The sequence below is a fragment of the Silurus aristotelis genome, assembly GCF_946808225.1.
Source record: "Silurus aristotelis genome assembly, chromosome: 13".
NCBI lineage: Eukaryota > Metazoa > Chordata > Actinopteri > Siluriformes > Siluridae > Silurus > Silurus aristotelis.
In genome coordinates this window covers 19,005,247-19,022,229 of record NC_139586.1, presented here as the reverse complement: position 1 = coordinate 19,022,229, position 16,983 = coordinate 19,005,247, and the positions used below count along the sequence as shown (strand labels likewise).

The window sequence follows — 16,983 nt, the reverse complement described above, 5'->3', positions numbered from 1 at the left end:
ATGATCTATTACAAGTCATTTTTTTATACTTTGATCAAACTCTTGTCAAAACTAGCAGAATTATGGAAAGACTGTAATATTGCTTTCCAAGCAGTTTCAACTCCACTGGGACTCAAATTGTCAAGAATGACAATATATAATCCTAATTAATCCCATTTGAGTTTTAAAATCTAACAAAATGGCAAAACACAATATTTCTTCATAACTATATATATATATATATATATATATATATATATATATATATATATATATATATATATATATATATATATATATATATATATATATATATATATATAAAAAGTTGTTTGTTTCTTAATGTTTCAAACTTCAGTATTATATTAATGAGAACTCTAATGCACAAGCAGTAAAGACAGCAAACTTTGCACCCAAATTAACTATATGCAATTATTATTAGTAGTAGTAGTTGTAGTAGTAGTAGCATTTTTATTTTTTCTTGTTTTTAAGATTTTCAGGTTTGTAATGCGCTACTGGTCTAAGAGCATACAATCTAATTTAATGGGGAAAAAAATACAATCTTGCATTGATGTTTTTACTGTTAAAAATATAAGGCATAGCCTTGTAAGTCCACTGATACCAGCCACACTTACTAATAGAAAAACAATTCAAGTTTATTAGGAATTGCTGTTAATATGCTGGTACGTCTATAAGTTCTCTCCAAAATGTCGGTCCATTCATTCCTCTCCTGTAACTGTCCTAAATGGAGTTTGTAAGCCTGTTGAGGTGCTGTGCAGTTTATGCTGTCTCAGAGATGAACCAGTTCAGAACTTGATCCTTATTCTCAGCCAGCCATTTGATCCTGGCCGTTGTCTTCTCCATCGCTTGCTGCAGAGCCTGTGAAGCTGAGCCAAAGCCTATGTCTGCATTGTCCTTTTGGAACTGCTTCAACTGCAGCACATGGCACAATGAGGTGTGGGATTATATTATTCAAACTAAATCCAAACTTTTCAACATGACTGATGAGATTCAATACACAAACAATAACTTATATGGTGCTCATGTGAAAGAAAAAAAGGTCTTCCGAAACCACAGCGCATGTTTTAAAAAGAGTAAATCTAAGAAAAGTTTGATTTGGCTGTGTTTAGACTCATAAATAGATTCATACATGATACACATTAAGACATCTAATTGGTATGGGGTTTTTTTATGTAATGGTATGATGGTATACCCGGTTGATACAAAATAATCTCACAGGTAAAAAAAAAATAAATAAAATACATGAATGATTGTCATCATTCCCTGGTAAAAATGCTATTTCTTTCCCATTCCCACTGGATTAATGCACAGCACCAATATACAGCCATAGAAAATAGATGGCATACCTCCATACACATTTCCATAACTCCATCTAATTTCCCTCTAAACATAAACTCTGGTTTTTAAACCAATGCGTAGGTAAAGTGCTAAAGAGCTTAGTTTACAAAGCAGAGAATTTTCAGATACATAGACAACGCATTTTATTTACAGTTATTTATCTGTCATATATTTTAGGTTTAATTACAATTAAAAGACAATGAATTCCAATCACAAAAGAAAACAATAGCTCTTTATTTATTCTTTATAACCGTAAGCTCAATCTCTTGAATTTACCAACATAGCTCTTTAACTGAGAAGCCACCACTCTTCCCTGTGAATTCTACAATGTGAATCTTTTTTAATGCCTTACCTGCTGTAGCTCGAAAGGTGTGCAGAATCTGGCAGTGACGTCACTTATCAGCCTGGAGAAGCTGAATGATCCAGATCCATACCTGCAAAACAAATATGATTCTTTATGATTTTTCTTAGCATTGCAAAAGTTTTTTTTTTACATTTTTACATTTTACATATGACAGTCTTACACTTTAAAAAGATACTCCCATCGTGCTCTGACGAAGTCCCATGCCAGAGGCTGGCCGACCACATTGCTGGCAATTGATCCTATTGTCGAAGTTGCGTCCTGTTTACGAATCTTTTCAGGATCCAGAGTGTATTCGAGGAACCTTGTCATGAAAATGAAAAGATGAAAAGGTGGGAAAGGAATTCCGCATTTTAAATTGAGTGAATCTATTAAAGATTTTGTGCAGCTTAAAGCACAATTCAAAATAGGTTCAGAAGATTCAGAATATTTACCTGTTAAGCAGCCATGGTTGTTTGGTGCAGGATAAAGCTGACCTCAGTTTGACCGCCTCAGCTGCTACTGTTGCCTTTTTAAACATCTTCCAGCAAAAGTCCCATTCCTCCACTCCTCCTGCAGCGATAGCTTTGCAGTACACCGTCGATCTCAGGTTCGGGTGAATCCTAACCAAAACAACATTAAATAAACGTATGTGTTTATTTGAAGGAATTCATTCTTATGAGACTGTTTTGTTTTTTCAAATAACCAGTAAAAAGGTTGCTTTCTTCATAAAAACTATGCAACATCTTAAGAAATCACAATGAAAGCAGAGCCAGCTCCGACTATTATCCTTGCAGTAAATAGACAATTCAAATAATTGTGTACCCACTGGGATGTTATTTTTTGATCAATTATGAACAGCAGATTTATTTTATTTTACAGAATGTTGCTTGTAAAAATAAGTAAAGACTGCAGATCTCATAAATTGTTATTGACAAATTCTATTCATTTATGATTGAAGGTGAAACTTTTTTTATGGTGAATTTTTTTCTTCACTGTATATTTCCCAACAAACATATTACATCACAAACATTCTACATCCATATTAGAAGCCAATCTGTGATGTTTTGAGGTAAAGTAGTGTATAATGATGCATTTTCTATATGTCCTTACCTATTGTGTTCAGGGTCCTGCATCCACTGTCTAAACCAGAGCTTGGTGAGATCAAGGCATCCCTGTACTCCTGTACTGCAAGCCAGCGACATTGCAATGATATTTGTGAATCTAAACACAAGAGACTTTATTTTAATACTCAGTTACCTGACAAGAGTTAAGAGAAATGCTTAAATGCTTAAATACTGTGTTTACTGATCAGTGTGGCCTTCAGGAACCCTCGTCCAGTTTGCAGTTACTGAAGTAAAATGATTAAAGAGAGGCTTGACTTGTTTTCGCAAGTAGGCCTGAAAGGACAAATATAAACACTATTACATTGAATGAAAAATGACGGCTGTTTTTAGCTTTGTCTTTCACGGGCTCACCTGCATCGGGCCATAAACCTCATTGCGATCAAACACGGCAAATAACGAGCTGAGGCTTCGAAGAGCCGCTTCCCACGGAATGTATGCTCTTTCCATAGACAGATATTTAGTCGTTCTTAGAGCAAGAGTTATGTTTATGATAGATGCCCTGTAGGAAATGGAACATGAGTAATATAAACAAGTGTGCATTCAACAGGGAAACAATGGCGTCACTTAACACTGGGATATTGAAAGAAATGTCCACGAATGATGATGTTACCTTGCCAGAGTAAAGGCATCATCCAGAATCTGTGCTCTATTAATCACTGGTATTTTCTAAACAAATACAGGAAAACCAATTATAGTATGTATATATATATATATATATATATATATATATATATATATATATATATAATATATATATATATATATATATATATATATATACATATATATATGCATATACATATATATATATATATATATATATATATATATATATATATATATATATATATATGTATATATATATATATATATATATATATATATATATATATATATATATATATATATATATATATATAGTATTATATATTTAGTATAGTCTTATAATCTGTGTGTGCTGATAAATGTGTAAATATTATATCTATATGTTAGGAGTGACCCCGAATAGTCGCAGATTCAGTGCTTAGTCAGGTGGAGCCTGATTTGACTACGAGTCTCACAGTTGAAGTTTTCAGAGGTGTTATGAAACGAGGATCATGCCATTTTGGTTATATGGGGGTGCTCAATGTATTATTTTACATAGAACTACTAGTTTTTTCTCAAAAAGTTAATCTACAACAGACCTGGGCAAACTACGGCCCGCGGGCCACGTCTGGCCCTTTGTACGTCCCTGGCGTAATTTATGACGTGAGGCCAATCATAAATTACAGGGATGCACCGAAAATTTGGCGACCGAAAATCTCCGGCCGAAATACCTAAATCACCGAAACAACAAGGCGGAAACACAATTGTAATGACGCAATAAAAAAGTGCAGCCAGCACACGGTTATCTGGATAAGAGCCAACATGTCTGCGGTGTGGACTTATTTCAATATCTCGGAGAAAGACACACGGATAGCGATTTGCAAAACATGCAATGGTGAAATTTTAAGAGGGGGTGTATCTGCAAAGAGTTTCTCCACGTCGGGTTTGATTTATAACCTGAAATCCAAACATCACGATTGCCATTCTAAATATGAGAAGAATGCAGCGCAGAAAAGTAAAGTCAATCCGAGCATGCGCACTCCGTCTGTAGAGGACGTTTTTGAAAAGGCAGGAAAGTTTCCCATTGATGCTGCCAAGGCAAAAAGCATAACACAAAAAATGATGGAATTTAATACCTTAGATTAGTGGTCGCCAGTGGATCGACGGGATGATCTTTGAAACATTCCCCGTGGATCCCGAAAATAATAATTATTATAATATAATATTATTTATTACACGGCTCTTCTTAATGCTGTAGATTGGAACGTTCCATTCACTTGAATGCGCTTCCAAACGTTCGGCGGTCAATTATTTTCGTTTAACAGACCGCTGCTAATAATAATGGACCGCTGCCTGTCTGTCAATACTATGAATGGTAACAAATAAATAACAATAATTTATAATAATAAATAAAAAACTTTTGTAGTTGATTTATTCTTTGAATTGCATTGCATTGATTTTAGTGAGGTTAGTACACACTCATAGCCATAAATGCAATGGTTCTAATAATTGACAATCTTTTCTTTTTGGCTTTGGTTTCCTCATTTTTCGTTTTTGGTATCGGCCAAGAATTTTCATTTCGGTGCATCCCTAAAATATTATCGTAGGTGTGGCCCTCTGACACAATTCAGGTTTCTCATGTGGCCCCTTGTAAAAATTCATTGCCCACCCCTGATCTACAGCCTATTGTTTTATATATATATATATATATATATATATATATATATATATATATATATATATATATATATATATATATATATATATATATATAAAAAACAATGAACATTTTCTAAAAGCAGCTTTACACATAAAATGTGATGATCAAGACGGTGGCAACAATATATATATATATATATATATATAGAGTGAGGAAAATAAGTATTTGAACACCCTGCTATTTTGCAAGTTCTCCCACTTAGAAAGCATGGAGGGGTCTGAAATTGTCATCGTAGGTGCATGTCCACTGTGAGAGACATTATCTAAAAAAAAAATCCAGAAATCACAATGTATGATTTTTTAACTATTTATTTGTATGATGCAGCTGCAAATAAGTATTTGAACACCTGAGAAAGTCAATGTTAATATTTGGTACAGTAGCCTTTGTTTGCAATTACAGAGGTCAAACGTTTCCTGTAGTTTTTCACCAGGTTTGCACACACTGCAGGAGGGATTTTGGCCCACTCCTCCACACAGATCTTCTCTAGATCAGTCAGGTTTCTGGCCTGTCGCTGAGAAACACGGAGTTTGAGCTCCCTCCAAAGATTCTCTATTGGGTTTAGGTCTGGAGACTGGCTAGGCCATGCCAGAACCTTGATATGCTTCTTACAGAGCCACTCCTTGGTTATCCTGGCTGTGTGCTTCGGGTCATTGTCATGTTGGAAGACCCAGCCTCGACCCATCTTCAATGCTCTAACTGAGGGAAGGAGGTTGTTCCCCAAAATCTCACAATACATGGCCCCGGTCATCCTCTCCTCAATACAGTGCAGTCGCCCTGTTCCATGTGCATAAAAACACCCCCAAAGCATGATGCTACCACCCTCATGCTTCACAGTAGGGATGGTGTTCTTGGGATGGTACTCATCATTCTTCTTCCTCCAAACACGTTTAGTGGAATTTTGACCCAAAAGTTCTATTTTGGTCTCATCCGACCACATGACTTTCTCCCATGACCTCTGGATCATCCAAATGGTCAATAGCAAACTTAAGACGTACCTGGACATGTGCTGGTTTAAGCAGGGGAACCTTCCGTGCCATGCATGATTTCAAACCATGACGTCTTAGTGTATTACCAACAGTAACCTTGGAAACGGTGGTCCCAGCTCTTTTCAGGTCATTGACCAGCTCCTCCTGTGTAGTTCTGGGCTGATTTCTCACCTTTCTTAGGATCATTGAGACCCCACGAGGTGAGATCTTGCATGGAGCCCCAGTCCGAGGGAGATTGACAGTCATGTTTAGATTCTTCCATTTTCTAATGATTGCTCCAACAGTGGACCTTTTTTCACCAAGCTGCTTGGCAATTTCCCCGTAGCCCTTTCCAGCCTTGTGGAGGTGTACAATGTTGTCTCTAGTGTCTTTGGACAGCTCTTTGGTCTTGGCCATGTTAGTAGTTGGATTCTTACTGATTGTATGGGGTGGACAGGTGTCTTTATGCAGCTAACGACCTCAAACAGGTGCATCTAATTTAGGATAATAAATGTAGTGGAGGTGGACATTTTAAAGGCAGACTAACAGGTCTTTGAGGGTCAGAATTCTAGCTGATAGACAGGTGTTCAAATACTTATTTGCAGCTGTATCATACAAATAAATAGTTTATAAATCATATATTGTGATTTCTGGATTTCAGACCCCTCCATGATTTCTAAGTGGGAGAACTTGCAAAATAGCAGGGTGTTCAAATACTTATTTTCCTCACTGTATATATATATATATATATATATATATATATATATATATATATATATATATATATATATATATATATATATATATATATATATTAGTTGCCATCGGCTTGATCATCAGGGACAAACTCACTAATAAAAAACATATTCACTTATACTCACCACATTTTCTGTGTAAAGCTGCTTTTAGAAAATGTTCATTGTTAAAAGCGCTATACAAATAAAAATAATGAATTTAATTAATAGGGTGGTCAATCGATAACATTTTTTACTAATAGCATGATTGTCATAAATTAACTTCTGATTAATTTAAACTTAATCACACATTTTTATCTGTCCTAAAAAATGTACCTTAAATAAATACTTTTCAAGTTTTTAATACTCTAATCAACATGGGTATGGACAAATATGGATGCTTTATTTAAATATATGTTTATTATTAGTGAAACCATACTCAACATAAAGCATGAAAAATATTCTTGTAAATGTCTTAAATTGTGTAAATCATCAAGACACCAGACAGAACTTTTGCCGAGTTTTCACACAGATAATTTTAATTGCCGGATGTGTGCATCATAGCGAATTTTGGTGCTTGATTATTTTACATTAAAACAAATTTCGCCGGTGTGTATTTTATTTTTTTTAAATATCTGAGTAAAAATTATTTATCTTTTTAATAAAAATGGTCAAACAAAAATGTGCGCTTGCATGTTAATAAAATATAGGCAAGACTTGACTGTGAAAATCCTTAGTCAGGGACACCCCTACCAACAGGTGTATGCTAATAATCCAATTTTGGATGGTATTAACATTTAACATTATGAATCTATCTAGATTAGAGAATGCCACTTCAAGAATCTCTGGCTATTTTTCTTTTCTGTACCTGGTGGTCGGTTGTCAGCTGGTCAAGGAGTCGTTCCCAGTTTGCAGCATCATAATTGACTCTGTAGTAGCCTGAAACGTTTAGATTTGCCAAAACCCATTCATCGTTTCTGGCTTTTAGTGGTTTGTGCATAGCTGAAGAAACAACACAAGAATTCAAAAAGTAAGTATTTTAATCATAGGCTAAGAGAGAGGGTTATGGTGAGACATGCACAAATCAACCATTCATTTTACAACAAAAAGAACCAGTATCCGAGTTACTTCATATCAGGAACCATAATTATGCCATATGTTGGAGTGTAAGAAGAAAAGCATTGATGCTAATTGATGCTAATTGCATGTTCGAGCTTTCAATACAAAAGGTATTGTATTTGTAAAAGCATGCATTTGAGATACCTGATTTTTGAAGAAGCCAGATTTGTTCCTGTTCTGCACCACTCTTCATCCATTTGATTGGAATAAACCATTCATAACTTAAAAAATAGAAGGTTTAAACATGCATATTGTTAAGCTTTCATTTCATTTCCTATCATTTCAGCTTGCAACAGCTTTATAAAGCTAAGAATCGAAACGGTGTGTTTAATTGTCATACTTGAATTCCGATGGTCGATGTACCACGGCGTTTGGCTCCAGCAGAAAGTGCTTCTGGCTCACATTCCCAGTTTGGGTGTCAATTGTGACGACTGGAAAACCCATTTGGAGAATCCAGCGGTTCATGATGTCATGGATGCTGTGTGGCAATTTTACTTGTGGCGTTTTATCAACTGCCTGAAGAAGACATTGGATACATTATGAGAGAAGATAAATAGAGCAATTACTACTCCTTGACAGGATAGCAGCAGATCCAGTACCTATTCCAAAAACACTGAGCATGAGTGAAGAAAACTTTGCATAGTCAATCCACCAGCATGTTTTTTGAGGGTGTGGGGGGGGGAAACCAGCGGAAATAGAGGAAACATGTTAAGACTTGGAACGAGCTGTGAGATGGAAATGCTTCCAGCTGCTCCACTATGCAACCCCATTCAGTATTTGACATTATTTACATTCGACTAGTGCAGTATGGCTACATACCATCTGAAGATGATCCCAAAGGTCAGTATATGTAGAGCTCCTAAAAGCAAACTCATTCAGATATGTCTGTAAAAGGGAACAGTGAAAAGATGCATTATTGTCTTTGATTGACACAAACACAACTGTCATTAACAAGATTCCAGTAAAGCTTACACTAAGTCCTTTGGCAAAGACAGGCTCAGTGAGAAACTGAGAGAGCATCCTCAGCACCGCAGCACCCTGTAAGATAGATATTGAGATAGACAGACAGACAGAGAAATAGATAGATTATTATGTACTAGTATTATGTAACATAGATACCATGGGTCAATAGGACAACGGTTGATAAACACACACAGTCAATAAAATAAAGAACAAAACTAAAGGAAACTGGAACAAGATCAAAATAACTTGAGCATAAGACATGAACCATGGAAGACAAATGCTGAGGACACTTAAAAGTTTAAGGGGTCTATATAGAGTGTCCCTATCAGAAATGTTTCAAGACTAGAAGCCCTTCACAAAGTTAACCCTAAAACATCCAAAGGAAATGAATTAAACACTTTAAACCATTTCACCTTGCTGTAAGAGATGGTGTTGAACATTTGGGTGATTTCCGATGGTGTATTAACCTCTTCTTCTTTGCAGGACAAAGGGTGGGAGGACACCAGGCTGTCCACTGCAAATGCACGGTAAATGTCGTATAGTATGATCTGGTCTTTCTGTAGAGAGACAAGATCAGGGGAAATAAGATTTGTATATATATATACCCTGCTATTTTTAAAGTTTTCCCACTTAGGGGTCTGAAATTGTCATCGTAGGTGCATGTCCACTGTGAGAGATATAATCTAAAAAAAAAAATCCAAAAATCACAATGTATGATTTTTTTAACTATTTATTTGTATGATACAGCTGCAAATAAGTATTTGAACACCTGAAAAAGTCAATGTTAATATTTGGTACAGTAGCCTTTGTTTGCAATTACAGAGGTCAAACGTTTCCTGTAGTTTTTCACCAGGTTTACACACACTGCAGGAGGGATTTTAGCCCACTCCTCCACACAGATCCTCTCTAGATCAGTCAGGTTTCTGGCCTGTCGCTGAGAAACACGGAGTTTGAGCTCCCTCCAAAGATTCTCTATTGGGTTTAGGTCTGGAGACTGGCTAGGCCACGCCAGAACCTTGATATGCTTCTAACAGAGCCACTCCTTGGTTATCCTGGCTGTGTGCTTCGGGTCATTGTCATGTTGGAAGACCCAGCCTCAACCCATCTTCAATGCTCTAACTAAGGGAAGGAGGTTGTTCCCCAAAATCTCGCAATACATGGCCCCGGTCATCCTCTCCTTAATACAGTGCAGTCGCCCTGTCCCATGTGCAGAAAAACACCCCCAAAGCATGATTCTACCACTCCCATGCTTCACAGTAGGGATAGTGTTCTTGGGATGGTACTCATCATTCTTCTTCCTCCAAACACGTTTAGTGGAATTATGACCCAAAAGTTCTATTTTGGTCTCATCTGACCACATGACTTTCTCCCATGACTCCTCTGGATCATCCAAATGGTCATTGGCAAACTTAAGACGTGCCTGGACATGTGCTGGTTTAAGCAGGGGAACCTTCCGTGCCATGCATGATTTCAAACCATGACGTCTTAGTGTATTACCAACAGTAACCTTGGAAACGGTGGTCCCAGCTCTTTTCAGGTCATTGACCAGCTCCTCCCATGTAGTTCTGGGCTGATTTCTCACCTTCCTTAGGATCATTGAGACCCCATGAGGTGAGATCTTGCATGGAGCCCCAGTCCGAGGGAGATTGACAGTCATGTTTAGCTTCTTCCATTTTCTAATGATTGCTCCAACAGTGGACCTTTTTTCACCAAGCTGCTTGGCAATTTCCCCGTAACCCTTCCCAGCCTTGTGGAGGTGTACAATTTTGTCTCTAGTGTCTTTGGACAGCTCTTTGATTTTGGCCATGTTAGTAGTTGGATTCTTACTGATTGTATGGGGTGGACAGGTGTCTTTATGCAGCTAACGACCTCAAACAGGTGCATCTAATTTAGGATAATAAATGTAGTAGAGGTGGACATTTTAAAGGCAGACTAACAGGTCTTTGAGGGGCAGATTTTCTAGCTGATAGAGAGGTGTTCAAATACTGTACAAAATAGGTGTACAAAAACATTTATTGTGATTTCTGGATTTTTTTTTTTAGATTATGTCTCTCATAGTGGACATGCACCTACGATGACAATTTCAGACCCCTCCATGATTTCTAAGTGGGAGAACTTGCAAAATAGCAGGGTGTTCAAATACTTATTTTCCTCACTGTATATATATATATATATATATATATATATATATATATATATATATATATATATATATATATATATATATATATATATATACATATATACATGTTGGACAATCGTAACAAATTTCACTACATGTCATACTCTGTATGAATGTGTATGTGACAAATATAATTTGATTTGATTTGATTTTTAGAATTGTCTCACAATGTTCCAGGTTGGCTCTGCATAGTCAGCTCCAAGGTACTCCACGTATGATGCAAACCCTTCATTCAGCCACAGATCATTCCACCATTTTAGCGTCACAAGATTTCCAAACCACTGAAAGACACAAACCGCACCATTAGCATGATGTCAAACTAAAGACAGACATGTTTCTCACATAGTGGAAACATTACCATATGAGCAAGCTCATGAGCCACAACAGTTGCAATCCTCTGTTTGTTGCCATTGGCAGAGGTTTTGGGATCGAATAGGAGTGCTGTTTCTCTGTAAGTGATGAGTCCCCAGTTTTCCATCGCTCCAGCATTAAAGTCAGGCAGTGCAATCTGGTCTATAAAGGAAAACACAGAGCAAATTCCCATAATTTAGTGCTGAAGACATTCAGGTGAAATCTTTTTCGGCAGATCACCCAGATTTGTTCAAAATGCCTGAAATATTCACAGACATAACCAAGCGCAATTCAATTTAAACAATTACAAAGTTTGTCAATCTGTAGAGTTAAAAGATTTAATTTTAAGAATTACCCAAAATTTGAAAAACTTTAGGTTATAATCCCATTGGCCAGAGAGCACATTTGTTTATGCTTTCTGGAAAAATAAATCATTACTTTCTCTATTCAAACTGAAACATTCAAACTTTCTTTTTTTCAACACTGACTATAGGCATCTGGGATGCATAAGAATAAGCATTTGCTACCTTTCACCCTGCCTGGATATTAGTGGTCTTTTGATGGGGTGAATGCAGGAATTAGAAATTGGAGATATACGGAAAAAAAACGAGTGCAAATTAACTAAAAAAAGTCAATAAAGTAATACCTGACTTCAAGAGAGGATAAGAAGCATTGTAATACTTCTCAAAAAACTCTAGTATTGGTTGTGTGATGTTGAGAGCGTAGTCTCCTTGACCTTCTTCAATGGCGTTTTTCCTTGCCCATATACGAAACTTCCAAAAAAATACACAGAATTAACAGGCATGTCGAGTCACATGTAATAATCAGTTTATTTATTCAAATTACCATCACATCCATGCTGTCTTTTTGCTTGCTGGTGTGTGTAAATTCACAGACAATGAAAGCAACAAGATACGTAGACATCCTCTTTGTGGGTTCAAATCTAGTACTAATCATATCATGTCCATTCATTTGAATGCTTTCTGTACCTAAGGGGAAACAAATCAGACCAAATGTATGATCAAATTGTAAACTGTGTATATAGGTGAAGAGGTTTGTATGGATTTTTTTTTACCTATATCTCGACTGTTTGATAGTGCAACAGTGCCTGGTTCATGAATGAGGGTGATGTGAAATATGGCTTTCATGGCTGGCTCGTCAAAGCAGGGAAAAGCTTTTCTAGCAGACGTGGCCTGCATTTGAGTGATAGCGAGCACTCTGGGGGGGAAAATTACAATAAAAGTTGTATTTGATGTATGAAGGCAAGAAAGCATCAAACCATCACTATACAAGTAACAAATAAAATGAATATGATTTAAATTACATTAAGGAGTGTAGAGGACAAGATCAATTGGTCCCATCCAATGCAATAAACCAGAAAGAGCATCTGTAAATCCATGAACTTTCCTAGGAAGGCTCCAAACTCAAACTTGATTGAGGATGTGGGCCAAATGTAAATGTATCATTTTACAAAACATATTACAATTAAAGTTGTCATGGTTCCTTTCCATATACACTATTTACATTTACATTTACATTTGCGGCATTTAGCAGACGCACTTATCCAGAGCGACGTACAAAAGTGCTTTAAATCTCTAGTAATGAATAAATCTACACTGGTACGCAAGATTACAAACTTAATATAAATATAACTCGAATTCAACAAACTTGGAAAGTGCTAATTTAGGTATTTCAGGACTAAATAGATAATGTGATCTAAACAGATGCAAGAACAATAATGGTGTTTTATTTTAACTTACCAAAACACTTTATCTTGTTTAGACTAAAGTTTTGGAATTGCGAATTTGGAATTTTTGGGAGAAAAAGTGAGAGAGGTAAGATTGAGTTGGTTATGACATGTGCAGTGGAGGGACATGGGGTATATCAGTAGGAGAATGCTGAGGATGGAGCCACCAGGAAGGAGGAAAAGAGGAAGGCCAAGGAGCAGGTTTATGGATGTAGTGAGGGAAGACATGCAGTTGGGTACGAAGAGCAGATGTAGAGGACAAGGGGGTATGGAGACAGATAAGCCGCTGTGGCGACCCCTAATGGGAGAAGCCGAAAGAAGAAGAAGAAGATACAAACAAAAAATAATACTTTAATAATACTCAATATAAAAAAGTACATTCCCTCACACATCAGCTAAAGCTAATTATGAGTGAAGATGTGAGGAGCTCTGAGTGAGTGGTAATTAATAGACCATGCTTACACTGCTGTTGTGTCTATGACTTATTTTGTGAGTAAAACAAATTTCAGGTTTAGGCCCATTTTGTGTTTACATACATAAAATATGTGGATACAAACATTTAGAGCATTATTGTATAAAATAACGTTTTCTTGCATACTTTGGAACTGGTGTTTCTGAGTGGCAATAATCTGTTACATTGGTAATAATAGTGAACAGGGAGAAGACTGAAGCAAGAACTAAATTCTCATTTTTGCTTACATTCTGAAATATTCAAGCAAACCTCCTTCTCAAATACTTACTTTTTGATACCATCCTCCTCGTACTCACTCCTGTAGAAGCCTTCCAGATCATCAGCTAGTTCTCCTCTGAATTGTGTAAAAAGCCAGTAGACCTTTCCCGGCTTTAGTGTCCCCTCAAGCTTGATCACTAAGTACTGGGTTTCCTCCTGGAACCAGGTTTTTCTAATGGCTGGAGCTATAGTGTTTTGCATTCCCATCAGCTTTGCATGCCACCCATCGAAAAGAGTCAAGTTTAGTTTGTGGCAATGAATCAGGATCAGATCTGTCTCTCTGACACTAGTAAACGCGACCCCAGATTCACCAGTGAAAATGTACATGCCCTGGCTGTCCATTGTGAGATGAGGCCACAGCGTGACATTGTAATATTGAGGGGATAAGGTGTCAGGAAGTCTGTATTTGTCCCAGGGTTCACTGGATGGTGGTGAAGTCGTGGACACAACTATAGTTGTCTTGTTATTGAGCTTGAGTTCATTTTTGGCTTTCTCTTTAGAGTAAACTATAGATAATGTGATTATTGTGATTAAACCTACAGCAGCAAGCAGGACAGATGCCAGGGCTAGTTTTTTGCTGATGTAGTAGCCTTTTCCCATTGTTGGTTTATCAGATCTCCTGCTTTTTTACACTAACAAGAAGATTCTAGCATAACAGAGCTGAAGGAAAAGTGTCATCTGCTAGAAAGCGGCATATCTGTGAAGATAAATGTGTGAAATATTAGATTATGAATATTATCTTTAAAAGTTTATTACCTTTTTATTCAGTGCATTCTGATAATAATTCATAAGAATTGAACAGGGAAAACATGTTAATCTAAGATTCAGTTTAAAAGTATATTAATATAAAAAAACAACATGACTTACATAGTAACTTGTGAAAAATATTTTAGCCCACATAATTACTGCTAAATTTTAAAACTGCTTTTAAACAACAGCTCATGCAGCTCTAATTTTTTTTACTGCCTTTCTGTCTTCTATGTCAGAGCTCTTTAAATACATACATTTGTTTAAACAGTGCAGATGATATATCGTTAACCAGGTTATTAGTATGGTGTTGTCATTTTTCAATGTCAAAGATGATTTTGTAATCTGGCATTGCATAGCACAGACTAAAACAGAGAAGTTCAGGCCAGTAATAGCTCACACTTACCACATTCATCTGGCCTACACACAACTATGGAACAACGCTGATGAACTGAATCAAGCAGAACACCACCATGACTCCACACATTATTTTTGGCCATAAATCCAATTCACACAATTGTTAGACAGGGTTTGATTTATTTTGTGGTATTTTTGGCCCATTATTCATCTTTAGTAAATGTTTTTTTTCATCTGAGAAGCGGTGAATCCAGAGGCGATCCCATGAATGCCCGAGGAACACAGACTCCACACGATATTGACAGTCGTATAAGTTCAGGATCACCTAAAAACCCAAAAGCTGTAAGGTAGCACCGTTACCCATTTTCATACCAGCATTCAAAACCCGAAATATCACTGCATAAAAATGAGCAACAGCACACATTCGGTTGCCCAAATCTGTTTTGACGTGACTAAACGAAACCATATTCATCCCAAAATCTGTCTGTGAAGCATGCACATGGCCTTCCATAAATCCATAAATCATTGCTTTTGTTCTCTCATAAAAGATTAAAAATCGTTCAAAGGCGACATATAATTTGTTTTTAGACAGTGGTGAAAACTATGCAGTAACGCAAGAGTTTGAAGTAAAGGAAACTTTGGTCAGTATCGTTACAGATCATCTTGTAGTACGTTGTAGAATGTGACTTAAAATATAGGCACCATAAGATGTTTCCTGAAAATAAATCAAAACAAATTGCTTCAAACGCTGCATGTTTTAATGATTGATGTTACATTGAGAGAGATATGGGCAAAAGGATGAATTGCAGATGCTGTGGTCTGGGAAATATGTGGGCAGTGAAACATTGCCATCAGCACACACATAAAAAAAAAACTGCCTGGAACATGCAATATGTTTTATTAGCCTGCAGTCTGAAACACAGAGATAAGAATTGGAAACATCCTCCCAAGACTGAAGAAAGCTATCATTCTTAGTGATAAAGAATGTTAAAGTTCTTCATTATCTTGCTTTTTTATATTTTGATAACATACTGCAATAGGTCTTTGCCCATGCCTTGGACCAAGTGGTAACACTAAAGCTGTCAAATATTTGGTTAAAAAGTCAAATACTGTAATTCAGTTAGAAGCTGCATAGTGAAGTGTTTAGGGCATGTCCTGTTTCTACATCATATGCTAAACTAATTATCAGCTGGACAATAGAAACATTCATGGTTGTTGAAAAAGCATAACAAAAACAGTTATTTAAAGAATATAAAACCTGTATAAAAACAGAGGATTAAATTAATAAGTACAAAAACGTGTGTAATTTGAGGTAGAGAAAGAATAGTACATACCAGGTGTCCATGTTGAAAGCGTGCGCAAAAGAAAGAAGTGAAGACTGATGAAGCTAATGAGAAACACACGTTCTCTTCCCCCTCTCCCTCTTTCCTCTCTCTTTCGCTCTTCTCTCTCGTCTCTCTCTCTCTCTCTCTGTCTCTCTCTCTCTCTCTCTTTCTCTCTCTCTCTCTCTCTCTCTCTCTCTCCCTCTCTCTCTCTCTCTCTCTCTCTCTCTCTCTCTCTCTCTCTCTCTCTCTCTCTCTCTCTCTCTCTATATACCTCTGATGTCTGGGTTAAGCAGGAGGTGGTGCCTTATTCAGATTTCTCACACACACTTACTGGTAGTTGTACAACCCCCCCAACTAAATAATACTATGTGCCACCATCTCCAGAGAAGCTAAACTTAGTATAACAAAAATGTCTTATTCAAAATAAATGAATTAAGCAAATGTAACGTATAATTGTACAGAGTACATAGTACATAGTTACAAAGTACCAAATGTGTTATTAAAATCAGAGCTGACATACCACTTCTATAATTATGGGGGTTATGTTGCTGTTAAAAAAAAGGATATGTACACACTCACTCTCACACACACACACACACACACACACACACACACACACACACACACACACACACACACACACACACACACAC

At 36.6% G+C, this 16,983-nt stretch overlaps 1 protein-coding gene across 1 annotated transcript; it reads right to left on the bottom strand.

Annotated features, from left to right (window-relative positions):
* Positions 1-542: 542 nt before the first annotated feature.
* LOC310735862 (aminopeptidase N-like) lies at positions 543-16,499 on the bottom strand. Its single transcript, XM_083559085.1, has 21 exons — positions 16,340-16,499; positions 13,912-14,598; positions 12,500-12,642; positions 12,271-12,413; positions 12,071-12,197; positions 11,432-11,586; positions 11,241-11,354; positions 9,305-9,448; positions 8,901-8,966; positions 8,748-8,813; positions 8,269-8,444; positions 8,073-8,149; positions 7,678-7,811; positions 3,416-3,471; positions 3,157-3,304; positions 2,987-3,078; positions 2,792-2,902; positions 2,134-2,301; positions 1,863-2,003; positions 1,691-1,772; positions 543-912 (listed from the first exon to the last, which is right to left on the bottom strand). Exons 2-21 carry the CDS (start codon positions 14,499-14,501, stop codon positions 760-762), a joined length of 2,886 nt encoding a protein of 961 aa, XP_083415211.1. The 5' UTR covers positions 14,502-14,598; positions 16,340-16,499; the 3' UTR covers positions 543-759.
* Between the last annotated feature and the right edge of the window lie 484 nt (positions 16,500-16,983).

Coding starts and splice junctions, on each gene's coding strand:
- LOC310735862 (XM_083559085.1), bottom strand. CDS start 14,501: ATGGGAAAAGGCTACTACATCAGCAAAAAACTAGCCCTGGCATCTGTC. Junction 8,814..8,900: donor TCTTTGCCAAAGGACTTAGT/GTAAGCTTTACT, acceptor TCCCTTTTACAG/ACATATCTGAATGAGTTTGC. Junction 8,150..8,268: donor CATCGACCATCGGAATTCAA/GTATGACAATTA, acceptor CTATTTTTTAAG/TTATGAATGGTTTATTCCAA.